The sequence below is a fragment of the Amia ocellicauda genome, chromosome 22 (assembly GCF_036373705.1).
Source record: "Amia ocellicauda isolate fAmiCal2 chromosome 22, fAmiCal2.hap1, whole genome shotgun sequence".
In the NCBI taxonomy this organism is placed as follows: domain Eukaryota; kingdom Metazoa; phylum Chordata; class Actinopteri; order Amiiformes; family Amiidae; genus Amia; species Amia ocellicauda.
Window position 1 is genome coordinate 14,983,872 of NC_089871.1, and position 26,047 is coordinate 15,009,918.

The window sequence follows — 26,047 nt, forward strand, 5'->3', positions numbered from 1 at the left end:
GTTCTCAGCTTTGGTCCCAGAGTATCAGTGTCTTGTGGTATTTCTACCAGCCAAGTTCTCAAATACTTAACTGAATACTGTCAAATATCTAAACAGCTGACAATAATTAAAATTGTCCAATTAAACAACTTCTTAAACAATGTATTCATTTAGAACCAAGTTGGAAAAAACAAACAGAAGGAGGGAAACTCCAATCGAGTACAGCACACATACAGTTATTTTATGTACCACATACCCCCTTTTGGAGGCAAGCCATAATTGGACAGTTGTTCCTTGACTGAAAACCTTGATCTATCTGCAAATGCAATAATGTAGCCTCCTTTCAGACCTTCCATTCCGATTCCATTTGTAATTGCAATTCTGTTTCCCATTATGTTAATGGCAAAAACAATTGGAACTAGAGTTTGGGATGGGTCTGAATCCAAATAACCGGTTGAAACCACACTGATTAATGACCACTAGGGAGCACTTCTGACACATTCCAGTGCGGACAGGAATCCTCTGCCAATCCCAAAGCATCTCGCTCATACTGAGCAGCGAGAGGATTTGGGCACCACCGTCAATAGGACATCTGATCCATGAAACCTGAACCATCACACCTCATGTGGCAATAAGGCAGAGTTCAGCTCCACATGTTGGTCCATCCTCCTGGCCTGCTCTCAGAGATATGCTTTATAATGGACACTTTTAATAAGCCACTATATTCCTAGAAAACTCACCTAAGGAGCTCTAGTGCTGCCTTTGCCGACATCTTGTCTCATAATGAGAACGTTGTGACTTCTGATGAGGAGGAGGAAGCACCAGCTGCACGGTACATGGGCTGCAACCAGGGGTCAGTCCCAAATTCCTATACTTCTCTAGGAAAAGGTGTAGGTTTTTCAGGTGTAAACCTCTCGTTAACCCATCAAGATGCTTCAATCTACTCTATTGAATAATTACAGTTAAGCTTTCATTTATTAAAGCAATGGCCATTCAATCATGTGAAAAAAGTAAAAAAGGAGCCAACATGGTTTCCCCACATGCCTTATACACTAATAATCTTAAACTTTATTGAAAATCAAATGAAAAACATTATGGTTAGTGACAGGTTTACCTAAACCTAAGCTTTTTTTTTTATACTTATAATGCACTCATCACTTCCCACCACTGCTACCTCCCAATTACTTAAACTAGGAACAACCAATCCCCCAATGTATGATATAGAGTTAAATTAAAAATGTTTCTATAAAGTAAAAATAATTTCACCTGTGAAGTAAGAATGTCTGTGGGGCAGGGAAAATGTTAAACCCCTTATTGCCCTGGGACAGATGCAGTATTACATTTCAGAGATTGTTTTAGGAAATAACTGACAATCAAAATCGAAAAAATGTAATACAAATAAATCCGCACAAAATGAAGACAGGACAACACAGCTTCTGTTGCCTGGAATGCCAGTATCACATTGTAGGATTTGTACTTAAAATAAAACAATGCCACTAAGTATAGCGAGTGTTGCAAGACAATGAATTTGCCCGTTTGCTCATTCGCACCCGGCTGTCTGGACTTCTTGGTGTGAATTAGATCTCACTGCAGCACTTTAGCAAATTCTCCTCCCGGCAGTGGTGACATTTCACCAAAAACTAAAAGATCAAAAGCAATCTCGCATTAAGATGCGTCGAGCTCCCTGCGGTGGGAGCCGAACACATTAAAAGGTGTCACTAGTTTAATTGACACAATCTTAAAAAGCAGGCGTTTAGAAAGAAAATGTAGTCAAAGCTGCCTTTAAATCCTGTTTTGTAAGGTCATATTTATTGCATTGATGAATAGAGGGACATAAAAATGCAAGACTATGAGAGAAATGTTGCATAATCTATACATTTGTTACCAGATTGAAATGGACCTGATCTAGTGATGTACTTTATTGCTGAAACTGACTCCTCTGAAGGGATTTTATCGACCAAAACCATGTACTCTGCACCTGTGCTTCTCCTTTACCTGTGCAAACTGTCAGTGTTACACTGTGGTGCCCTCGTGTGGTTGAAATATGTCAATGTTGGTAGCAATTATTCATAAAGTAAAAAAAAAAACTAAAAAAAAAAAAAAAAAAAAAAACATACAGACTGCCTGCAAAACGCTTGCGTTTAAATTCATGTTGGCTCTGCCAGCAGTTCCAGAAGGAAAAAGAAAACTCAATACCAACTGTAATGTGCAATAGTGCCATTTCCTGCCATTAAATAAAGCATATATTCTCATGTCCTTGTTGCTGGCATGTCTGTTGAAATGAATGAGGAAGGGGGGAAAGGTTCAGCACTTTTTTATATGCATTATCATAGAGGAGGTGGAAGACATCAGTACTACATGTTTAAAAACACATCTATAAAAATATACTATTCATATACTCGTTTCTTAATGCACTTACATATTCAGGATATTGTTGTGCTACAACAATACACATTATATCAGCAGTACAAATTTCATTTTTCCTCTTTTTTTTTTCTGCAGTGGAGCCTCCCAAATTGTCATGCTCCACCCCCTACCCCCCGGCCATCTCCACGGTGTAAGCACTCAAATTGTAAGGTAAAGTCTTGTTTTAGGCTCAGACACAATCTTCTCCTGACCTCTTTCTTCCTAGTTGAATGCCAGAGTCCTCATTATTGCTCTGGGGGCGGAACCAGTGTAGGGACACCTATACCTGCTCCCTACACAAGCCCAGCTTTTCAGTAATGCAAATGCAAAAATCAAAGGTAAAAGTGCTTCAAAGCGGAGGTTGAATAATGCTCCGTCCATGACGTTTAGGCTGAGGTGGAAATCATCTCAGTGTACTGTTATGTTTTGGGAATGGCTGCCTCAGATCCGGAGTGGATCAATCTCATGATCCCATGGGTCACTAGGCAGCTCGGAGGTCCGCCGGACGCAGTTGCCTCTCCCCCTCAGCCAGAAAGATCAGCATGGCGCGGTACAGCAGGTGCACCCCCAGCTCACGCCTCTGTTTCATTGGCCAGGTCGCTACTACCCCGTAGTAGTCTCCTCGCTTCTTATTGGTCAGCATCTTCAGCCCTGAAAAAAGGAACCTGGACTTGAACCTGGAAGCACTAGGAAAATAGGGTCTTTTTTTTTTTTTTTTTGTAAGGGAAAATTTGGTCCACTAGGACAGTATCTGCAAAATTGAGAGAGTAAAGTGACTAGTTCTACTCTTAAAGAACAATCTGCCTAAAAAAACATTTGGACAATACAATACTTCCGAGACTTCAAGACTCGTTTGTTATTGCTCAGATCGTTCGGCATCATGTAGTACTGGTGAGTTTTCTCTCTGTGTGGCCAAGACTCAGGCAGATAAGCGCCAGATTATATCAGACGCTTAATGCAAGATACAAATCTCTAAATAGGATTTTGAAAGCATGTGTGAAAAATGCTAAACAGCAGCAGATACCCTAACAGTTCTAGAGGATAGTATCTGGCCAGTCCTGGTACAACAGAGTTCCAGTGGCCCTAATCACATGTCTGTAATACAGAGGCCTCTCTCACCCATGGCATCCACCATGCAAGCCTCGCGGGTGTAGGCCTCCACTGGGATGACGTTCTGGAAGCAGTGCAGAGAGATCACGCCCTGGCCAGTGGCCCACACCTGCAGGATGTGCTGCACCTTGGAGCACAGCTTCTACAGGAGAGAGAGCACAGGGGCAATGACAGTCAGAGATCACACAGGCCTGGTGCTCCCATTAGTGGGCAACGCCATATCAACAGGCCTTTCTGTCTGCCCTGCACGGCAATGCCACCAGATTGAGCCAAAAGGGGAAAACGCAACCCGATACTTCAGACTGGCACTGGTTATTTTGGTGAATTTCTTGTTTAATTGGCATGAAATGAATGTCAAATGATAAGCAGCAAACAAAAACAACAGCTTTAAACATTGTAAACTCACATTAAACTTAAAAATTTGCATGAATTTCAATTTTGGTAAATTTTTACCCGTTGTGTATAAATTCAGGCTCTCATTAAACACAGATTTTACAAATAAACCAACCAACCAACCAACCAACCAACAAACAAACAATCATTTGGTCTTCCTGGTCTTTATCTTCCCCAACAGAAGTTGAAACATCTGCTTTAAAATCACTTTGCTCAGGATTCTCTGTGTATGCTGCAGAAGTTACAGATTAATAAAAGCTTTGGTCGTAAACAATCCACCCCCAAAAAACATTAGGACAATACAATAACTTCTGAAACGTCAAGACTAGTTTGTTATTTCTAAGATCGGCCAGCATCCTGTAATACAGATGGGTTTCCTCACCTTGGAAGTCCTGTCTCCTCTGTAGTACTCCAGAGCTTCGTACAGGTGGCTGTAAGGCCGGGAGCGCTTGCCCTTGCCCACATAGAAGATGGCCTTGATGAAGGTCTGGAAGCACTCGGCGGGGTGCATCGACACGCTGCGGGATGGGAGGTTTGTCGTCACCCTAACAAGAAGGCAGGGAACAAAGGGGGGCCAGATGTCAAGCTCATACACTGCCATTGAAAAGTCCTCGATACATCGTCTGTGTGCCTGGAGGCTGAACCAAGTCCTCGGGGACTAGGGTGCTAGGAGCAATGTAAATCAATTAATCAACAAAGCAAAGAAGGGACTCTGAAGCCACACTGACCTGGGGTCGAGCAGCAAGTAGTTGAAGCTGGACTTGATCACGCCCTCTCGCCACTTCCGGTTCTGGTCCGGCTGGTCAAACTGCTGGCACAGGGCTAACTCGTGTGCTCGGCAGTCGGGCAGCTGGAAGGTGTGCATGCTGGCGGCCAGCTCAGGACTGTATCCTTGAAGAAGCAAGAGGGAGGGGGCAACAAAATCATTAAAACAAAAAAGATTGAAAGACCTTCAATTCAAATACAAGTGAAGAAACTATTTAGTCTTTTTCATGAAGACATAACCCTCCTAACAATAGGGCACTTAGTGTATAATGGAATAAGCATAACCTTCTTCTAACTGGGCAGTAATTGTGTTGCATAAAAACACTACTTAAAATATAATGGAGAAATAATGACATTCTAGTAACTGGATACGAAGTGTTTCAAGAAATAAAAGCAGAATTGTTATTTAGTTGCATTATGTCCCACTTTTCAAAATACAAGTCTAAACTTTTTTTTATATTTTTCAGTCTCAATTTGGCTCATTTCCACACATAACATGGTTAATCTCACTCCAATTATCAAATGTACATTAGTAACTAGAATGTATTTTCTTCCATGGCACACATTCATACACTCAAATGTGAAATATTTTGCCAAACAACTGGAATCTCCTTTTCGACAGTTCGGGAATTACAGCTTTTACAGCCAAATCTGACTAACATAGACACCTCCTTATATTATAGAACAAATAAACCCACTGCTTAAAGGGGCAGACGTCCTACCTGGGTTGTGTTTCGGTTGCTTGTGCTGCAGACGACAAAGCTGCTGCATGTAAATCAGCCTGGTTGTCTTGTTGATTGGGCCTGGTTCCTCCCCAAGCTCCTGCAGCTGGCGTCGGAGCTCCCTGTCGGGCAGCTTGTGTATGGCAGATGGGACTTCCTCTTGAGGCAGCTGGTTCTCCTTTCCCTTGCCTGGGCTGGCATGGAAGGACTTCCAGTCATAAAGCACAGTGTCCTCACTCGAGGTCACGTCAGAGGAGAGGGTGTGATTGGCTGTGGGTGGCACGTGGCACTCGATCAGTTCGTGACCCTCCTCCGTGTCAGTGTAGAGGTACTCCACCGGCTCCTCAACTTCCGGGATGAGGGGGCGCCCGCCTGGAGTGTAGGAGAGATCGGCCAGTCTCTGGGGCTGATGGCAGGCAGACAGCCGGCTGACGCTGTACCTCGGGGTATACCCAGCGCCTGGCGTTGCGGGCAGATCCCTCTGAGACTCTGGGGAGTCATCACTGGAACAGGAATCTGGCATCTGCCCCTTTGCCAAACCCTCCACAACCACCTTGCCCTCAGATTGGGGATCACTGGACTCGAGGTCATCGCTTACCCAGGATTCTCCCGTTCTGGGCGCCCCAGGTGGACACTGACCTACATTCAGTCTCAACTTTGCCCCTTCCCCACCTGAACTGGATAGGTCATCAGTAACGAAGCCACCATAGTCTCCCAGCACTGCATGGGCGACCCCTTTTGCTAGGCAGTCTGTGATGCCATCTTCACTGCTTTCTTCTCTCTCCAGGATCACAGTGTCGGCAAGGCTCCCAGGGATCAGGACAGTGTCATCCTGACTGCCACCCCCTTCCATAATCGAATTTCCTTCAAGCAAAGAAGTTTGGGTTTGACCGCTGCTCTCAAACTCACTGCTCAAAGACGATCCAAGGCCATCTGAATTCAGCCTCTCATCACCATGCTTCTTAGTGGTGCGGCGGCGGAGGCGTGTGGGTGTGGGTAGAGTCTCATCAAAGAGGAAGGAGGGAGACGAGAGGATGGAACTGCCGTTTGCTCTCAGAGAACAGCGACTCAGACGGGATCTGGTTCTGCCTGTTACGAAGGGGCTTAGCATCAGTGGCTGCTCTTCTTCCTCCGATGCTCTGCTTGTGGACTGAAGCTTCGAAGAGAGCAGGATCTGCCTGGCCAGCTCCTCGTCAGCACTTAGACAGCTGTCTGTCTCATTGTGGATTGGGTCCACTAGGACAGTATCTGCAAGGCTCTCCTCCATGCTCTCCAGCACGTCAGCTCCGATGCGGTCCTGCTGGGGAACTTTAGTGGACAACATCAAGTTGTTGAGCATCGTCCTCAACGCTGCCTCCTCTGGGTCCGGATTGGGAGAGTTTATGCTCCTCTGAATGGGGAGAGTTTCCAGAGATGAACTACAAGAAGGCTGGCTGAACTCCTCAACAGATTCAACATCGAGCACATATCCCCCCAATGAAACTCCTTGTCTGGGTAGCTCGACCACCGATGGAGGCCTGGATTCTGCTTCTAGTGACTCTGTAATGGGAGTATGGATTCCTTTAAAGGAACTGGATTTATTCACACCTGGTTGAGGACCCACCTCTTGTCCTCTATCTGAGCTCTCCTCCTCCACCACGGAAGCCAGTCTGTGATGTAAGGATCCCTCTACCGCACTCGTGTAAGGTTCACTGTCACAGCTGCTATACCTGCTGCCACTGCTGCCGCTGCTGCTGGAACTACAAGGTGGTGGCTGAACAGGAGTGTCAATCTCTTCTGGTTCCTCATCTGCTTCCTCTTCTTCTATGGGCCAGTGTCCCACCAGAGTCTTGTCCAGGTCGGGACTGACAGAGCCAGCATCCCGCGAAAACACAAAGACGTGATCAGGGGACGTCACGTCGATGCCCTGGAAGTTCAAGACGGTAGCCATGCGTTCCAAGTCCAAGAATTCAGAGTATTCCGAGATGTCAAACGTCTCATCCGCTGCGGGAGAACTCTCCTCAGTTGGAGGCTGCGAGTGAGACTCGGCGCTGGTAGCAGGGAAGTATTCATGACCCTCCTTGAAGCTCACACTCTTTCGGCTGGCACGGCGAGAAGAGCAGACAGAATCCACTGGCTCGGGGTTACTGGGGAGAGACGACAGCTCCAAGGGTTTAGGATGAAACGAGCAGTTGGAAAGGGGAAGGTCCTCTTGCAGCACCGGCAGAACCCCGATTCCGCCAGCTGTTGAAATCCGAGTGCTGGACAACACCGACTGAGGCTCCCCGCCCCCTTCCGAATCCCTCCTCCAGGTCTGGGTGTGACGCCAGGCGAGATCAGAAAGGTCAGACTGCCCCGACCGTCGGCACCGCCCTCCCACGCTGGGCCTGGCACTGATTGCCGACAGGTTCAAATAGGCGGAGTGTTGCGAGGACCTCCGTGTGCTGCTGAGTGGCCCCTCAGGACAGTCACTGAGCAGAGAGAGATCGCAGGGGATAGCACAGGTGTCTTCTCTAGTGCCCGAGAAGGAGAAGCTGTCTCCACTGATCCGACTGTGGTAAAACGCTGCAAGGGGAAATTAAAGCATGATCAGTTCAGGCCACAAGGAGGTGTAGTATTTTTAAGAACAAAACCATTCCCAAAACACCAAGAGGATTCTCACAGTATTGGAATCTAGGGGGGTCTTCCTCCTCTGGCTCAAACAGACCGTAACTCTGGTATTCCTGCAGGAGCTGGGCACACTTGCGATTTTCCTGCTCGTCTGCCAAATCAGCTGCCTTATTCCCGTCCTGTAGACACGGTCCCACAGAAGTGTTAATCATTACCACCATTAGACAAATTAAAAATATTAAAAGAAACTAAAGAAATTAGTTTGCCATTAAGGTTTTGCCTTGTGCATATGTCTTTATACCCTGTACAGTATCTGTATGGTCATGTTACGTATATATCTTCATCACGCAATCCTATTAGGTGAAAGTGTAGTATTCGAGTGAAGTTCTCACCTGGTCTTCGAGGTTGGCGTCTCCCCCATTCTGCAGAAGAAGTTTGAGGTTCTGGTAACAGCCCCACAGGGCAGCGATGTGCAATGGGGTCAGGCCATCCACAGATCTGCAAAACAGAGCCGTCACTGACACACTGTGTTGTGGAAAACAAATCTTTAAATTTATACTACAAATGTAGTTCTAGACTAACTGGCTTTGGCCACCAGGGCATATTTTTATGGCAATCTACTTTACACAGCAAACTTTATACAGGCAGGAAATGGGATCATTCTGTTTAGAAATATGAAATAAAACAGAAAATCCACAAGAGTGAGTGATAAGGAATGCAGCAGAGATTAAATGACCCAAGGACTTGTTTAATTCGAGGCAGTGAGGCCCACCTGACATTGGGGTCAGCGCCATACTGCAGGAGGAGTCTGAGGCAGCGGATCCGTTTCTCCGTCTCCTTTCCTGCAGCCAGATGGACGGCCGCTGCCCCCTTGCTCAGCACCAGGTTGGGGTTCGCCCTCTGTATCAGCAGGGCCTCCACTTTCCTGCACAGAAAACACATAGGCACTGTCACTCCGACTGAATAAACTTCAATGGACGTTGTAATCTCCCTTTTACATAATAATTATTATTTGGCTGATACATGTACTCTTAGCATCCCCAAAATATTAAATTATAATACAGATTACAAATATTTATTTATAGCTAACGTGTAGAACCAGTATTTCAAATGTGTTCATCCCATCTTCTACAGGGAGTGACATATAAATAGCACATAAAGTAGATATACAATACCAGCTCTGTTCGACCCACCCCCCCAACACACAAACTTATTCTCGAATATTTAGTTTCATACTGTAAAAGATCCTCAATCTCAAAACTCAGTACAGATTACCTAGATTATAATGACTCATGACAAACAAAAATGAAAGCCTACTTTTACTAAAACAAATTCTAAAAATATGAATATCAAAGTCTAATCAGGACATTTCCAGTAGTCCATTTACTGTCAGCACTGTTTGCATTGAACGTTTAGAGGCGCCTTGTTTTTGATCTTCCATTGCAATGCAGCACACGTCTAGCTTTTTCAAGAGACATCAAAGTGCTCCATGGTTTTGTGTGATGCTTTTCTTGTGGCTTCATCAACAACTTTGAAGTGCAGTAAAATATATACATCATATAATAAATAGGCTACCTATACTAAATATAAATATCCAGCAATGTAGCCTACCCTAAAATAAATAAATGTTGAAATACAAATATCACGATAAAGGTTATATATGCATAGATGCATACTCCTGCATTTGCATAAAAAAGGAAATGAGCATGTTTCCAACACGAGATTTCCATTGAATGTTTCACTATTAATATACAATAAACACTATTTTTTATGCACGATCTTACCTGGGATCGCCATCATTCACGGCCTTGCAGAGCTGCACGCTGAGATCATCCTCATTGCAACTCATCGCTGTGTTTCAGGAGTTCAATCAGCCCGTCCCATCATCGGCTTCACACATCCCTGCAGTCTGATCCCATTTCTACTTTCACCTCGGCGTGCAACATGCACACTTTAATCACGGCACAGCTGCAATGTTCTGCCTGAGATCGTGGTTTTAAAAACGCGAATTCGTGTGTTTCTATTTTCTCAGCTGCATGACAGCCCATTTCATAGGCCTTTGTTGTATTGGTTTTTTTTTTGTTTTTTTTTCTGGTCAAATTTCCCTCGCAACTCTCCGGACGCCGCCTCCATGGCTGCCGCTACAAGGCCCGCCCACTCTTGAAACTCATTGGTGCAGCTCGAACAGTAATGTCGGGAAAGACCAATCAGACTTAGCGTCAAGCCTTTCCTGTATTTCCTCCCCCGCGGTGAACTTCCGTGATGTGGAAGAGGGGGGAGGGTCGTCCTGTAATAAACAACCCCAAAAAATAAGTTATTTAAATAGCCGATATTGTCGGTAGGGTGAATGATGGTGGTGTTGCTACTACATTATATATGTAATAGTTTGTTGTTGTTTTACCTTTCTTAAAATCCACATTTAAAAGAGTATACTAGGTAAATTACAATATTTTGATATAGTATTGTCCAGGCAAAACTTTGGGTTCTTGAATGCACAATTTATATCTCAATGTATTGTTTATATCTGTGCAATGCCGTCACCCAATAATGTGTGGCATGAAAGTCATTATTTTCCACGCCAACGTATAAAGGCATGTCTTAAAAGCTGTTGTTTACACTGATCAGCCATAACATTATGACCACCTGCCTAATATTGTGTAGGTCCCCCTTTTGCCGCCAAAACAGCCCTGACCCGTCGAGGCATGGACTCCACTAGACCTCTGAAGGTGTGCTGTGGTATCTGGCACCAAGACATTAGCAGCAGATCCTTTAAGTCCTGTAAGTTGCGAGGTGGGACCTCCATGGATCACCCCCATATGCAGCAAACCGCGATGCACTGTGTGTTCGGACACCTTTCTATCAGAACCAACATTCACTTTTTCAGCAATTTGAGCTACAGTAGCTTGTCTGTTGGATCGGACCACAACGGGCCAGCCTTCGCTCCCCACGTGCATCAATGAGCCTTGGCCGCCCATGACCCTGTAGAGCTGCAGTTTTGGAGATGCTCTGACCCAGTCGTCTAGGCATCACAATTTGGCCCTTGTCAAAGTCGTTCAGATCCTTACGCTTGCCCATTTTTCCTGCTTCTAACACATCAACTTTGAGGACAAAATGTTCACTTGTTGCCTAATATATCCCACCCACTGACAGGTGCCATGATAACGAGATTGTCAGTGTTATTCACTTCACTTGTCAGTGGTCATGATGTTATGGCTGATCGGTGTATGTCTATATTTGAATATAATAGTGTATCACGCAATCACAGGTACTGTTGTGTATTTGCAGCAAATAGCTACCTCAAATAGAAACACACAACTCAGGATTGTCACATTTGTATTTTTTTAATCAGAAGAAAACCCCTAACAAATGACAACACCTTAAACAACAACTGATGTGTTAGTAAATTGGTGGAGGTGGAGGTGGAGTAAGTGCTGTGCTTTACAATGTAGCCGCAACTTCTCTCTCTCTCTCTAATTTTATAATACAATTTGACAACATTAATAGAATTATAATGGACAAAAAAAAAATACAATTCCATTGCAATCTCTGAAGACAGACCCAAAACGACTGATTAAAACATCTGGTTAAAAGAAAATACATTACAACAGGTTGGAGGTCAGAAAATGTTAAGAGAACAAAAATAAACAAGACTCCCCAAACGGGGACGTCCCATAGAAAGGCAGAGGTGGCTGGAGTTCCAACTGATTGTCTCAGGGACAATTACAGCATACAGAAATTGCCTCACTTCAAATTGAGGATAACATGCTTCCAGGACTACACAGATTTTATCAACAGTTAGGCACGCCATTTCCCAAAGGCCCTCGCTTCTGCGGCTCTCCCACAGTCTGTCCGTCTTTGGAAGCCACGCCCCCATGGGCACCCCGTCCAATCAGACAGTGGCTTCTATTTCCTGAGGCTCCTCCCCCTCCAGCAGGCTATAGGAGGCATGGCTCTGGAAGGGTCTCTGTAAGGGGTGGGACAGAAGTTTGGCCATACAGTTGTGGAGCTCGATCGCCGGGCCGCACAGCGAGACTTCGAACCGATAGCACATGCCCTTGGTGTCCAGATTACAGAAGGAGGAGTACACGTCCTGCAGAGAGATGAAGGTGGCCCAAGCACAGGCGTGAGATACGATACGATCAATAGTCGCAACAGCACAAACGATGAAGTGCTCATGTTTCTAGAAATCTGAGATACAGACTGTAGGATGGCTTGTGTCTATGGTGGTCCTACACCTCCTTACCTTCCAGCTGCTCTCGTCGTTCTGCTCCTCCGCTCCGTTGTGCAGGTAAACCACGTCGAAGAAAAAATAGGGAGACTGCAGCATCTTCTGTGAGAGGCAGAGAGAGACGTGATGAGGGCCCGAGTTTATAAACAAGTCTCTCAAACTTGGACTCGAGTCAAGTTGAGTCAAGTCATTTAGCAGTAAAGACTCAAGTCAAGTCAGTGATGTGCCAAGCTTGAGTCAAGTAACTTATCAGGCTTGAGTCACTTTGAGTCATTAGTTCCAACTGTTCAAGACCTCTTGATTTAATCTGATTGTTTTATTACAGGAAATCATCTATTTGTCTATATATACAAATATCTGTGCTCAATTGGGTTGGATGTACAGTAAAGTGGCACTACCCTATAATTGTTTCAGACACCACATGAAAGAATATTTGGTGGTATTTAACTCTTCCCCATTATTAACTTTTTTACATACAAGACTGTCAAGTGTGTGTGAGCGTGTGTGTTGGTTACTATGTGTGTGTATCAGTATGTGTGTCTTATTATTATTATTATTATTATTATTATTATTATTATTATTTATTCCTTGGTAGAGACCCTTATCCAGGGCGACTTCCAGGATACAACAGCAATACGAAAGTGCAAAAATACAGTAAACTATACAATTATACAATTTAAACAAAAATGTCCACTGCACCTATGGAGCTGGGCAACTATTTTTGGGAGGGATATGTGTTTGTGTGTTACTGTGCATATCAGTATGTGTGTTTGATAATCTAACTGAAAAAATACACACACATACACAAAACATCAACAGTAATTTTCTGACATTTCAGATGCAGCTCCAACGTAATTTACTGTATAACTGATGCAGTATTGTACTGTTGTTGCCTCTGTTCAATGTTCATATTATTTTTTTAGCGTGCAGCTCTCAATATTGTTGAAAGTACAGTTTAACACTACCTTACACTGACATGTTCTTCCCGCCTACATATTAGGTTGCTTTCTGGTATTCAGATCTGCGCAGCATCTGATGATTTAACCAATTAATTGACAGTATCTGCGCAGATTCCGCACAATATGCTTGCGCTTGCTGATCTTATGACCATAGAGCTGTGCTGTATATAACGGTATAATGGTCTTGCCAATCACTGCAGAAGCCTGTTCTGTTTATGCTTACATTAAGACAATGACTCGAGTCAGATGGAGACTTTTGTGTTTTGACTTGAATCAAGTAATGCATTTTGCACAATGACTTGATTCAGGTCATTTGGTAAAAATGCGACCTGGCAAGATAATGGTGTGCCAGTGATTGAGGCCCGAGAGTGGGAGAGTGATGATCAGACATGGTTGTAGGGTTTGATGGACTCAGAGAGGGGGAAGTTTATGGGTTTTAAGTATCATTGGGTCGGTACTGAGAGGGTCACAAAAACAGGTATTGTGATCTAGTAGTTGGAACTGAATGTACAGGGAAGGGCTAGGGGTCAATATCTAGAGCATTAAGACATGGACTGGGATGCAGTACAGAGGAGTGGACCAGAGTTACTCACGCTGACGGCCTCAGAGGGGTTGAACTGAGGTTGCCCGGCGTGTCTGCTGTAGATGAGCAGGGTTCGCACCACATGAGGGGGAGGGATCGTCTGCACGTTCTCCATCTGCGGCAGCTCAATCTTCTGGAGGCTGCAGGGACAAGACAGTGTGTGAGAGAAAGAAAAGGAGAAAACTCCCAAAGTGTGGAGGGCACTGCTCTGTGGTACATTCAATTCTAACTGCAGTAAAAGTTCAGAACTCAGATCAGGTGAGTCAATAACTACTAAATACTTACATCACATTAAAAAGGTCTTCAAGATCTGGACATACAGTTAAGGAACGTTGATACAGCCTAGTAGGAGTTAGAGTTTATCCGTGCCAAAACACTATATAGACAACAGACTATAGGTTTTATACGTGGCATAAAGCAGTGACGTTATAGCTCAGTAGTGCAGGATACTGAAAGACTCGCAGATGTTCGTCTCCAGGTCATAAAGGCAGCTGCACAGTTCCCGGGGATCGGAGGTGAAGCCAGACAACTGAGCGAGACAAAGACATTTGTAGGAAACAATGCAAATAAATCCAACATTTAAAAATAGTTACAAAAAAACAATAGCAATGGAAATTGTGCATTTCAGGAACCCTGAAGATCTATTAGTCATGTACAACAGTATTTTGATACAGCATGTGTTGCATTCTGGATCTTTTTAGACTGTGATACACTAAACTAATTACCTTTGGTTTACTTAAAAAGCTCCTGAAACTCAACAGGAGTAGCCTAATGCTTTACCACTGTGCAGTAAAACCACAAAACAACTCTAATCTGCTTCCCTGTACACTTTATTGCCAATAGAACTTGCCTTGTACAGTTTAATACAGACAACTGGCAGACAACTTCGGCAGAATTCACAGCACAACACACAAATCAAACCCGTAGTGAAGTGACATGAGAGCAAAGTGATAACATGATAGATTCCTTTAAAGCAGGAGTGTCAGACTCCAGTCCTGGGGGCTGCAGTGTCTGCTAGTTTTGTTCCAGCAGGAGATCACAATTACCGAATTAATGCCATTATTTACTCAAATAGGTTTATCTTAAACTATCATACTACATTTTCAACTATCAGGCTACATTTTTATAGCCGATACTTTACAATTTGTTGATGACTCAAAACATTAAACCCATGGAACATTTCAGACTCTGGAGAGAAGTGCTAAATTCATCCAGTTAACTGTTTAATTGGACCAGTTAAGGAGCCATGAGCTGGACTGGAATGAAACCCAGCAGACACTGCCGCCCCCAGGACTGGAGTCTGACACCCCTGCTTTAAAGGGACTCTCCTTCTCTATTACTCACCCACAAGGCATCGTCATTAACTACCACCAGGGCAAACTCGTGACGCTTGTCAATCTTGTGCTTTGTCCTCACAAACATTTCTATCATCTTCTGTGAGATGTTCAGGGCGTTGGTTTTGGATCTGAAAAGCAGAAGAAAGAGGTAACAAAATAACAACTTGGACATAAGATGCAGGACCATGGATTCATTTATTTTAACCTGTAACAATAAGAAACAGCTTCAAACCCCCACACACTTATTTCCCAACTATATAATATAGCCAAGAGTATTTCTGGGACCATTTTTTGCATTCGATTTAAACTCCTCACCCATTGAAAGACTCCAGCTTCTGCAATGACATCTCCTCTGACAGGTCGAGACAGATGATCTGCACAGAAAACCCCCAGAAAAGAAACAGGAAGATTTTCAGTGATTTCCATGTTTACAGACTTCTGTCATCTGTTCTTTTGAAACAACCTCTCATTCCCTAAAGCTCATCCCAGCCACAGCAACTTCTCTTCCGTCTCTAAATTTGTCACTTACCACCTTCTCGGGACAGTTAACTCGCGGTGCACGAAGCTGGAAGTCTGTGGCGGGCAGAGGGGGTGCCGGGGAGGGCTGTGCAGGTTTGGCTCTGTCCTTGGCAGCCGTGTTAACAGGTGTTACAGCAGGGGTCACTGCAGCAGAGATGGTGGCGGCAGTGATGGAGCTGGGCGGGCTGTCGCTGGTCGAGGCCTCTCCCTCTCCTTCGCTACGGCTGCCCACGGTAGGCTGCGGGTTGCTGCTCCTCCGGTCTTCGGCGCCTTCGGGGTTGGAGCGCGTCCTCGGCCGGAGCTCCACTAACCTCTCCTCTCCGTCCGCAGGGCCGGCCTCAGGCGCCTCCATGGCAGCTTAACGGGACAAAAACAGAGTACACTACATACATGATTCAAAACTATAGTTTTTAACATGGAAAGTGAAGAAAATGCTTCTTAAACTGGAGAAACCAGGAGATTATTTTCATTTTTTACCACAACTAGAAGCTAATATAATTTAAAGACTTTGACATAAAAGACCACCAATTATCCAATTAGCACATACATACATACATACATAATATAATGCAGTATAACTATAATGGCTGTTTTAGAACAAGGGCAATAAGTGACACCTGGAAGACTTACATTATTCTGAATATACAACACTAAAATGTGTGGAAGCAGAACATGATTGCTTTGTTAATTGGTTTAATTAGTTAATTATTCTGCTTGTCAACGGTTCAAACGTACTTCGGGCACTGATCTACCTGTCACTGAAACACGCTTGACACTAACAGCGATACTTTACCCAGAATGGAAATCACATCACAACAACCAATGATGATGATGATGATAATAATAATAATAATAATAATAATAATAATATTAAGTCCAATCTCGGTCTACGCTTACAATTTATCCAGTTTATGAAAGTTGAATCAAAAGTAGCGATCTTCCAAACTGCACTTTTCCACAGGTTGATTATTTTAATGTATATCACGATCACGGGAGATTCTGAATAACGCGTATTATTTTTACATTATTACCTGTAATAATACTCTAATCTACTCAGTATACATTACCTACATTGCAAGAATTTCAGCTACTGGTTAGAAACTACAGAGGAAAACAACATAAGACCGTGACGTAAAGCCAGATGGAAAGGTGCGGCATCACCGCCTTCTCAAAACACCAACACAATACAAAAGGTGACTTACAATATTAATTCAAGTCCGAAAGCACTTCGAAAAACCAACAACACCTGCAAAACCCCAAAACATCTATTTCATGTAAGCAGCCATCTTCAATACCGGAAGTGTAACGGAATCAGGAAATGTGTACGAATTGTGGGAATTGTAGTTCAACATCAGAATTTCCGCAGCAGCAAATATAGTCCATCAGCCATAAACTTGTACCACACACATATTATTTAAATAATTTAGAATAGAAGTCTAATGTATTTAAATTGTATCCGTTCCTGACAGAATTAAACAAACTGCTGCAATATAAATGAATGCGTATGTGTAGCCTATTGTAATCATGGAAAGGTTACTATACCTACCATATTGAAATCTTCATCTAAAGTGATTAAAACGTATTTATCTAACACCAAAATAATAATCAGAATCTTTATGCTTAACTGTGATGCTGCATAATGTCAAATGGATAGGTTTGACTTGATCCACCATTGTATTACATCAGTAGGTTACCTGTCCCCTTTAAAAAAGGTCATATTATTGATTAATCGTACAATTAATATAACACATTATTAATTTAATCGTTAAAGTATATATGGTGAATAATTTAGCTGAATTATATAAAATAATACTATTTAAACAACATATATACAACCATTAGACCAGTCCTCCCTTAATCAGTATTCCTAATGTAAACCTAACTTGTTCAAATTTAGGATTTTCTGTGTTTTCTTTATATTGACATTTTGTCCAAATCTTCATGTAACACAGAAATGCTGTTAACCTAACACCCAAATAATATTCAGAATCATTATGCTGAACTGTGATACGGCACTGCAGTGGAGAAGAGGGAGACATGTCACGAGGGATTGTTGTGTATTACATCAGGAGGTGATGGAAACAAAATCCAGATATGTCATTGGATCAGATAACATTTATTTAGCACACTCACTGCCTTTGAGGTTTACCGGCAGTGCGGGAAATCTCTAGCAGGGAGACACAGACAAGAACACACACACAGAGGACAGAGGAGACTGTAGCAGACAGGAAGCCTCTCTCTGGGATAGGGTGGGCGGCTGGGTCAATGTTAGCTTATTTGGTCCCATTAGCATTATGCAAGGTGCCTTGTTTTGACGGAGGTGATTCTGTGCAACTGGGATTGAACTGGAACACTGACACTGCTTAGTCTCTCTGAAACAACACAACTTGGAGCCAGCAACAGAAGGAGAGGAGTGGCCTGAATGATATTAGTTAGCATACAGATGGATAGAGCAGTTAGTGCAGATCTGTACCAGCAACTGAAGGATTTGAGGCCAAAAAAAATAGAACTGCTGCACTGAGTGCCTGTAAAGCTGGCAGTATTTCTCAATGGACACTAAAGACCCCTTAGGAGAAGAAATGAGTGCCCAGACTGATGCGGTTGGTGGGGTAGGTGCTGTCTACATTTCACTCCTTAAAGAAAGTTAAATACCTTAGGTTACCCTCTCAAAGAACCTAGGACATTATTTATACTGTAGATTTAGACTTAGACAAGTGCTTACCAAGTACAATAGTGGGCACAGGGCTGGTATAAATCTTGAGGGAAAACCAGTTATTGCGTCTTTCGACATAAGCAACTGTGTTCTGAAACGATCTGTGCACAGTCCATGTGGATTGCTGTCACTGAAAATCTGCGTTGTGGAAGAGCTGATTTTGTGATCTTTGGGATAAATCTCACTCCAGTCTTGTTCCAGTCTTGCTGTCAGTTCATTTTCAGCAGAGAAAAGATTCGATTTAGTATTTTTTACAATAATCATTATTTTGTACAAGGAGCAAAATGTGATATTCCTTGTCGGTTGAAAAGATTTCAGAATATGGGGCTGCAATCCAGCGTGTCTGAGATAATTCCAAGCTTGTTATAGCTTCTACCTCTCCAACCGCCCCCCCGTCATTTCTCCCCAGTTTTAGATTCAGAACAACCGCCAACACCCCCATGCCCATCCCGATCTTGTCCCACTGGCGCTATAATTGTTGTCTTGACAGGAAGTTGGGATGCAGGAAGTTGCCGTTTCCTCCTTTTCCTCTGCTGAAAACAATGGCTCAAAACACAAACTGCTCCTCCCTTTACACCTCAGAGACCTCTTTTTAACTCTTATTCCCCCACTGTCAAAGTAAAGTAAATGTAGTCATCTAAGGTTTTTGCTCATATTTATCTTGACTGTTTAACAGATCCCACTCCGCTTTACTAGTCTCCCGTCATCATTGTTAGCGTTTCCCATAATGCACTGCGTTGAGTGTTTATAGACAGAGCACAAACGATATTAAAACAAGGAAGATATGTGTTTTCTTGTATCCTCCACAGGGCCCTTCTGTGCCTGGGGAAGCTCCAAAATATGAGGATGAGCCTCCAACCCCCAATGTTGTTGACCAGGAGTTGAACCAGTGTGAGCAAGAGGTTGGCGGCTTGCCAAGGGAAATTGCGGAGCTAAACAGGAAACTGGGAAAGCAGCAGAATCCTAGGTGAGCTGAGGTGATTACCAGTTCCCATCTCAGAACCACCTATTGTTCGAACTCATGGGTTTCAGTCGAAAACACTAGCTTAGTTGTCAGTGATAGCTAGACAGTGGAACTTGCCCTGTTCCATAATTAAATGAAATGGTCCCTAATCCTGGTCTTTTGCCCTGCAGGGACAACAGGGATTCCCATTCCATTCCAGAGCCTCATAGCAGCCCACAGTCCCAGCGCCCACAAGACCATTTAGGCCCACCCTGTGAGGGACCAAACCCTGGGAAAGGTAGGCAGTGTACACACTCAGCCAGCTCTTTTCCTGGTTTAACATGACTCTACATACCTTCTTGAAATCTAACTTCCTCATTCTTCTGTGTTGTTCAAGGTTGCAGTGTTGAGATATTCCCAACACAATACTGCTGTCTTTGTCATTCTTACACCCTCCTCTAGGTGGCAGTGCTGAACTGTGGGCAGAGCTGCAGGGGGTCCTGGCTGCCCTGGAGAATTCCGTTCAAGGGAGGAAGACTGGGGCTGCCCCAGAGACTGCCTGCGATGAAGAGAGACAAACAGAGCACCTGCGGGCTGCCAGGGAGAGCTGGGTCCAGGTCACACAGGTATCAGATGCACAACAGTTCTGCGTTGTAACATACACCTAGCCATGTGATTGTATAACAGGATATCTAGTGCATCCTTTAAAACCCCACAGCTAACCCTCCCCACCGACATATTTTCTCACCAGCACCCCATTGAGCCTGCTTTACCACTCTGTAATGCATACTGACTGATGAAAAACCAGAATGGAGTCCACAAAGCCATTCTTTGCTATTATAACACAGGTACCCCCCTAACCCAATAACTAGTTTGAGTCACTATTCTAGCCTTTGTAAACTGAACTACTTCAATCACTGTCATTAACATTGTATTAGTGGTACATAATATAATGCCTTGAATGGCCTGACTCAGATCCTGGAGGAGATGGATAGAGAGTTTGGGATCTCCTACCCCTCGGGCCTACCAGATGAGGAGCGCCGCCAGTTTCAGAGAGACGTGCTGACCTACCATCAGAAAAACTGTGACCTCGGTGCAAGCCTGCAGCACCGGGAGGAGGAGCTTAGACGGTCAAAGAGCACACTGAACGCGCTGCAGGAAGAGCGGGAGAGGCTCAAAGCAAAGGTTTGAGGGACGGTGATGGTGTGGGCAGAGGAGTCCTCTTGCTTGGTTTCCAAAATCATAGTTTTGTCTCTGACAGATATGCCACATATTTTTTCTGGAGTCAGTCTATCATTGAGAGTGTATGCTCTTTCATTTAGGTGTGTGATATCCATATTTTTGTTTACCTCATGTAAACATTGTTGTACACAATGTGTCCAGTATTGGTGCTCCAAGCTGCTGTTAACCCTGGCTTTCTCTTTCTTACTCTAGCTTTTGGGTCTCCAACATATCCTGCAGAGCAAGGGTAGCCTGTCTCCCCCTACTAGCCCCTCTAGCTCTTCCAGTGGAGTCTTTAGCCCCTGCTGCTCCTCTCCAGCCTGCCCTGGCTCTCCCCTGCTCCTGAGACACCCTGAGCGTGCTGTTCCTGCCCTGGCCACAGGGGGCAATAAAGTGTCTTCTACCCCTTCCTCCCCTACTCCTGGAACTCCAGCCTCCCCCAGGCACCAGCTCTCCAGGACCAGCAGCTTCGAGAGTGAAACTGAGCGACTGCAGAGGTGAGCAGAGGGTCTAACAGTCTTTGTCCGTTTTTGCGGTTTTCGACAACAGTTTTGTTTGAGAGCAACACTGGAAGACAGCAATGAAAAAGTATGTTTGATAGAGGCTGACTAACACAACATGGACTATGGAGCAGCAGTTGGATTGAATGGTAGATGTATGTGCCATTGTACGTATTTTAACGTGTAGGTGTCAAATCAAGCTCTGCTGGGGACGTGGAGAGGTTGCAGTGCTGCTCTGTGCATCCCCTGCCCTCCGTTGATGCCCACTTACTTGTACTGCCCTCAGGTGCATTGAGAGGCTGAAGTCGCGGAATGAACGTCTGTCTGCAGCTCTGGAGAGGAGGAAAGGAGAGTCAGAGCAAATCAGCATGACACTCAGCCAACACGAGGCCAACAGCACTGCACTGCAGATGGCTCTGAGATACAGGTTTACACTCCACCACTGACACCAATAAGTTGTACACTACTAACTATTGAAAAACGCAGGGAATTAATATTCTCATCCTGCAAGCACCAGCCAATACGCACTTAAAATCTGCAATTGTTTATATCTGGCTAACTGCTCTGCACAATTTAGTTTGAGTGTTGTTTTTTTTTACGTGGTTTATGGAGAGCAAAAATGCATACGCTTGGTCCAATTGTCTCCTTCGGCTGTGAGTGTCGTGCAACTTGTCTCTGCTTTGTGATTGACAGCGAGGAGTGTGAGGAGGCCTACAGCGAGCTGATTTCTCTGTATCAGGACAGGAAGGAGAGGCTGCAGGAAACAGCATGGGCTGCAGGTGAGGGAGGGAGGGCCAAAGCAACTCAAGCTCCTGCAGAGATGCTTCTTTACTTTTTGATATACGGTATCAATAAAGTTCAATAGCCTTAGCACACTTCATACGCTCACACACAGGTTTGCCTTTTTATAGAGTCTGCCAAAGAGACAGAGCAGCCGCGTTGCACCGACCGTGAACACAGGAGCCCCGAGACAGGGGAGTCCTCTCTTTTGCCACTAGGGGGCACTGTGGATACCAATGAAGCACAACACACTGAACGAAAGGAGGATGCCATTCGGGAGAGGATCCAGAGGCTGAAGCATGACAGGGCGTCGGTATGCGTCCCTGCCACAGAGCCCGATGGAGAAGCCAAACCCAGCCCAGACACTGACACCCTGCCAGGGTACAGGGGCCAGGACTTTGCCAGACCTCACAGCACCAAGACAGAGAAGGCGATATTGTTGCAGGAGCTGGTTACTGTCAGGGTGAGTGGATTGTCTACAGGTTTTGAGTAAAAAAAAAACATCAAACTCCTTTCAGAATGGACAAAAAACCCAGCTTATAGGTGCTGTGCCAGCCTGGGCTGCCTTTGGAGTTGATCTGATGTGCAGCTGGTCGGACCGATGCTGGTCTTCACATGACAAAGGTTCTTGCTTACCAGCCTAGTGGTCATCCTAATCACTGTTCACACCCAAGGCTGACTGGCAGTTGTATGGGTGGCGGTCCAGTCGCAGTGTTGGGGCTCATAAGGCATTTATGTTGTTCCAGGAGGAGATGTCAGAGCTGCGGGCGGAGATAAGGCTGGCGGAGAAGGAGAGGCGCTGCCTGGAGTGGACGCTCACGGCTCAGAGGGCACAGGAGGTAGCCAGGGGGCTAATAGCGGGCAGCCTGAGAGAGGATCTGGAGGAGGGGCAGGTACACAGACATCTACACCAGAGAGCTGCTCTACTTTTAGCTTTTATGTCAGCAATTGCCAGCCAAACAGGCTTGAAGATGTATCTGACCAACACAATTGTACTCAGAGAAGAAGCTAGTCCACCCAAACCAAATCAGTCTGGCTAGGCTTATCATTTCAATCCCACATCTTTCCCTCCTGGAAGAAACAGTCGCTCCCCACACACTGCTAGTCATTTGTTAAAGCATAATCAAAGGGAAGACTAGGAGCTGTTGGGAGGATCAGTCCCATGCGGGTCTGTGTTGAGCACATCAGAAATAGAAGTATCATCGAGATCTGGAGGGTGAGCTGGAACTAACTTGACCTGGTCACGCTTGTTCTCTCCTGCAGAGACCTCCAAAGCAGGGAACCCCTCTACTAACTGCTAACGAGGGGAACCCCGTACCCCAAAACCAGACCATCCTGAGGGAGATTGAGGCAGCTTTGCAGAGGTGAGTGAAGAGTGTGTGTGCCCCCCACCCCCAGTGTATTCTGTCATGTGAGAAACACTCTGTCTCCGGTTCTCGGACAGGACTCAGATGGGACAGTGTGGTGTGACGGGTCGAGGCCTGGCTGCCTCTGCCACACAGCTGCTCCCTGTCATTTCAGACACCGCAAACACCACCGCTGTTGACTGTTGCCGGGCATCGGGAGGTTGCTTAGTAACGGCCGAGGAAAGCACGCAGAGCTTTGATAGGGATGGCGACTGTTATTGGCCTAACAGATCTCTGCTTTCTGGCAAATACTGCAGTGGCTGATAAACATTGGCGCAGCTTGGGGGGTTCAAGGGAGGGGGTGACTAACAATGCTTTGCCAATGAGGCAGAAAAGGCTGGTGTGTTTTATTAGTAAACAGAAGTTGAATAGTTTTGTTTTTCTTCAGTTCGGAACGGTCAATCACTTCCCCCCCTTTGGAATGTGGAATTGCCAATTAGTTTTAACTTCAGCAAAAGCAGGTGACCACCAAAATACATGTTGTCAAAGTTAGATGCTAGGTTTTCAGCACTAGCAGAGCTCGGATCAGGAAGCAGGTAGACCCGGTTGTCTATAATCTGGGAGGAAGGTTTAACCAAATATATCACTGCGGAGTCAAGTTTATTATTTCAAAAGTATCCTTGGATCTTTCCCTCCTGGGCCTTAGAAGCATCTGACAGTGAAGTTTTGTCTATAGCTTTTTTCCCCGTGGGGGGTTATTTGTCTCTCTCTAGGGAACAGGTGCTGAGGAAGAGGGTGACGGATCTGCGTGGGTCCCTGGAGTCGGTGTTGCTGGACAGCTCTCTCCGCATGAGGCAGAGTGACAAACTGACCGCCCAGCTCCGCCAGGCCAACAGGTACTTGCTCAGAGCAGAGCTGTCCTCCTCAAAACCTCCTCTAGAGATGTGGCTACATCTGCATTGTTCCTCCCAAACCGTTGCTAGGTTTCTTCCTGTGTGTCGCACGTCAGGAGTTATTTAAAGAGCAAGCGGCAGTATTCTGGGACGTAGAGCTTCACACTTCCACACGTCTCGCCACAGCTGCTTAGGTAACACGCTGCACTTGGTCTGACCTGATTAACCATCCAAGTCAACAGTCAAAAACAAAAGAAAACCTACACAGAAACAGAGAGGTCGCTTACATAATTAGGGATAAGCCGAGAGAGAAACAAATTAATGAAAGTTGCCTGCTCTTGTGAGGTAGGACAACATTTCCCCCTTTTTTTACCCCTTCTGTATGCCAAGAAGAAATTAAATGTGCTCTTATTTAGTGTTCCCCCCTCTGTCCTCAGCAGTGTGAACGGTGCCTACAGGTGCGCCCGCAGGAAGTACCGGGAGCAGGTGTGGCAGCTGGAGCGGCAGGTGGTGGCAATGGCAGAGAGACACAGCATTCAGATTGGGGGCCTGAAGGGGGCACTGCAAACGCTCGAGTTGAAGAAGGCCGAGGCGAATCTGTAGCAACATCTCATCAAGCCCCTCACTCCGGCTGGGGGATCTGAAAAAGCAGAGTCCGCTTCTAGACTCCTACACACCCAGGCTGCAGTGCTGTACCATCAGCAGAAGAGGGCGCATGGTCTTTGTTTCAGTCCCAGAGTCCAGGACAGACCAAGAGAGGTGTGCGAGGGATTGGATTTCTGCCTGGCATCCTTCCTAGTTTTCATCCGATCTGGTTTTCATCCGAAAGGGTATTGCAGAGAAAATGCTGCCCAGCATATTACCTGGGATGACTTACAGTATTAGAAATGGACCGTGTCTTTGCCATTCACCCGTATTAAGTGACACACAATGTGTGTATTTACATGGAGGGTTTGAAGTGTTTGTACTGAATACAGACGGTTTGTTATGCGTTTCCATTCTCGCATTTCTAGTCTTTCAGGGCCATTACAACTTTCATTAAACCCTCCCCCCCAAAAAACAGTGACTTGCACTGACAATATCAAGACAATGATCGTCTGTACTTTCTGTTCCCTGTGTGAATGATCTAAATCAGGGGTGTCAGAGTCCAGTCCTGGGGGGCTGCAGTGTCTGCTGTTTTTTTTCCAACAGGAGATGCCAATTACTTAATTAATGTAATTATTTAATCAAGTATGTTTATGTAAAACTATCATATTCATTTTTTATAGCTGATATCTTACAATTTGTTGATGACTCAAAACACTGAACCCACAAAACATTTCAGAGTCTGGAGAGACTGTTAACTGTTAAATTAATTGGTCTAATTAAACAATTAACTGGATTAAGGAGCCAAGATCCAGGCGAAACCAAGCAGAGACTGTGGCCCCCCAGGAATGGAGTCTGACATCCCCAGATTTAAATGCATTTGTAAAGACTTGTTAAGGGACAACAAGATGAACAAAATCAGCTAATATTTCAATTCATTAAAAAAAAGGACTGAAACAAAACAGGCAACTCAAGAGCTCTCGTCTGCCTTTGTCTTTGTTATGGGGGAAATTAATTCAATAAAATAAAATAAAATAAAGAAAAAAGCTTAGAGTTGAAAAACATTGCATGTCACTCTGTCAAAGCAATGGAGCGGTGATTAGGGACCTGCTCAGAGACGCATCCCAGCCTGCCCTGCTCTCTCTCTCCCCATCACTCTCTCTGTCCCTGCGGAGCTGCCTGCAGTGTGTGCCCTTCACCCTCTCAGCCCTGATTGGCCAGTCCCGCTCCATGGCCTCTCCGAGGACCCCGGCGAGGAGGGGCAAAGATCAAGTGTCATGCTGCAGGGTCATAGAATGCATGGGCGGGGTTGCAGGGGTCCCGCGTTTGCATTTCCATTTCACAGGAGCCTCAGATGGCGACGCTAAACCTTGAGCGTCAAAAACGCCCAGACCCCAGCCTGCCCTTCTCACCAATGCAGGCTGGGTCAATGGGATGGCTTAACCTCTGCTCTGAACCCCCTCAAAGCCGGCTGGG

General features: G+C 45.1%; 3 protein-coding genes across 3 annotated transcripts; 1 reads left to right on the top strand and 2 right to left on the bottom strand.

The window, feature by feature from the left end:
- Window positions 1-84: 84 nt before the first annotated feature.
- Window positions 85-10,083, bottom strand: LOC136717846 (uncharacterized). Its single transcript, XM_066695385.1, has 9 exons — window positions 9,749-10,083; window positions 8,737-8,889; window positions 8,357-8,462; window positions 8,017-8,143; window positions 5,376-7,919; window positions 4,617-4,779; window positions 4,271-4,433; window positions 3,505-3,637; window positions 85-3,036 (listed from the first exon to the last, which is right to left on the bottom strand). The coding sequence occupies exons 1-9, from the start codon at window positions 9,811-9,813 to the stop codon at window positions 2,867-2,869; spliced, it is 3,624 nt and encodes a 1,207-aa protein (XP_066551482.1). The 5' UTR covers window positions 9,814-10,083; the 3' UTR covers window positions 85-2,866.
- A 1,203-nt stretch (window positions 10,084-11,286) lies between these two features.
- Window positions 11,287-16,913, bottom strand: babam1 (BRISC and BRCA1 A complex member 1). Its single transcript, XM_066695530.1, has 9 exons — window positions 16,793-16,913; window positions 15,601-15,947; window positions 15,387-15,445; window positions 15,079-15,199; window positions 14,185-14,263; window positions 14,020-14,044; window positions 13,745-13,874; window positions 12,208-12,294; window positions 11,287-12,054 (listed from the first exon to the last, which is right to left on the bottom strand). The coding sequence occupies exons 2-9, from the start codon at window positions 15,940-15,942 to the stop codon at window positions 11,854-11,856; spliced, it is 1,044 nt and encodes a 347-aa protein (XP_066551627.1). The 5' UTR covers window positions 15,943-15,947; window positions 16,793-16,913; the 3' UTR covers window positions 11,287-11,853.
- Window positions 16,914-17,785: 872 nt separating this feature from the next.
- On the top strand, window positions 17,786-25,545 carry ushbp1 (Usher syndrome 1C binding protein 1). Its single transcript, XM_066695529.1, has 13 exons — window positions 17,786-18,199; window positions 19,113-19,270; window positions 19,438-19,544; window positions 19,709-19,872; window positions 20,222-20,431; window positions 20,681-20,964; window positions 21,254-21,394; window positions 21,661-21,746; window positions 21,879-22,210; window positions 22,494-22,640; window positions 23,011-23,111; window positions 23,867-23,989; window positions 24,424-25,545. Exons 1-13 carry the CDS (start codon window positions 18,140-18,142, stop codon window positions 24,587-24,589), a joined length of 2,079 nt encoding a protein of 692 aa, XP_066551626.1. The 5' UTR covers window positions 17,786-18,139; the 3' UTR covers window positions 24,590-25,545.
- Window positions 25,546-26,047: the final 502 nt, after the last annotated feature.

Excerpts from the sequence above, each read along its gene's own strand:
- LOC136717846 (XM_066695385.1), bottom strand. The coding sequence starts at position 9,813 with ATGAGTTGCAATGAGGATGATCTCAGCGTGCAGCTCTGCAAGGCCGTG. Across the intron at positions 4,780-5,375 it reads GCAACCGAAACACAACCCAG|GATACAGTCCTGAGCTGGCC; the intron begins GTAGGACGTCTG and ends TGCTTCTTCAAG. Across the intron at positions 3,638-4,270 it reads GAGGAGACAGGACTTCCAAG|AAGCTGTGCTCCAAGGTGCA; the intron begins GTGAGGAAACCC and ends TCTCTCCTGTAG.
- babam1 (XM_066695530.1), bottom strand. The coding sequence starts at position 15,942 with ATGGAGGCGCCTGAGGCCGGCCCTGCGGACGGAGAGGAGAGGTTAGTG. Across the intron at positions 15,200-15,386 it reads AAGCTGGAGTCTTTCAATGG|ATCCAAAACCAACGCCCTGA; the intron begins GTGAGGAGTTTA and ends TCTGCTTTTCAG. Across the intron at positions 13,875-14,019 it reads GAAGACCTTTTTAATGTGAT|CCTCCAGAAGATTGAGCTGC; the intron begins GTAAGTATTTAG and ends TTGTCCCTGCAG.
- ushbp1 (XM_066695529.1), top strand. The coding sequence starts at position 18,140 with ATGGACACTAAAGACCCCTTAGGAGAAGAAATGAGTGCCCAGACTGAT. Across the intron at positions 21,395-21,660 it reads CAGATGGCTCTGAGATACAG|CGAGGAGTGTGAGGAGGCCT; the intron begins GTTTACACTCCA and ends TGTGATTGACAG. Across the intron at positions 22,211-22,493 it reads AGGAGCTGGTTACTGTCAGG|GAGGAGATGTCAGAGCTGCG; the intron begins GTGAGTGGATTG and ends ATGTTGTTCCAG.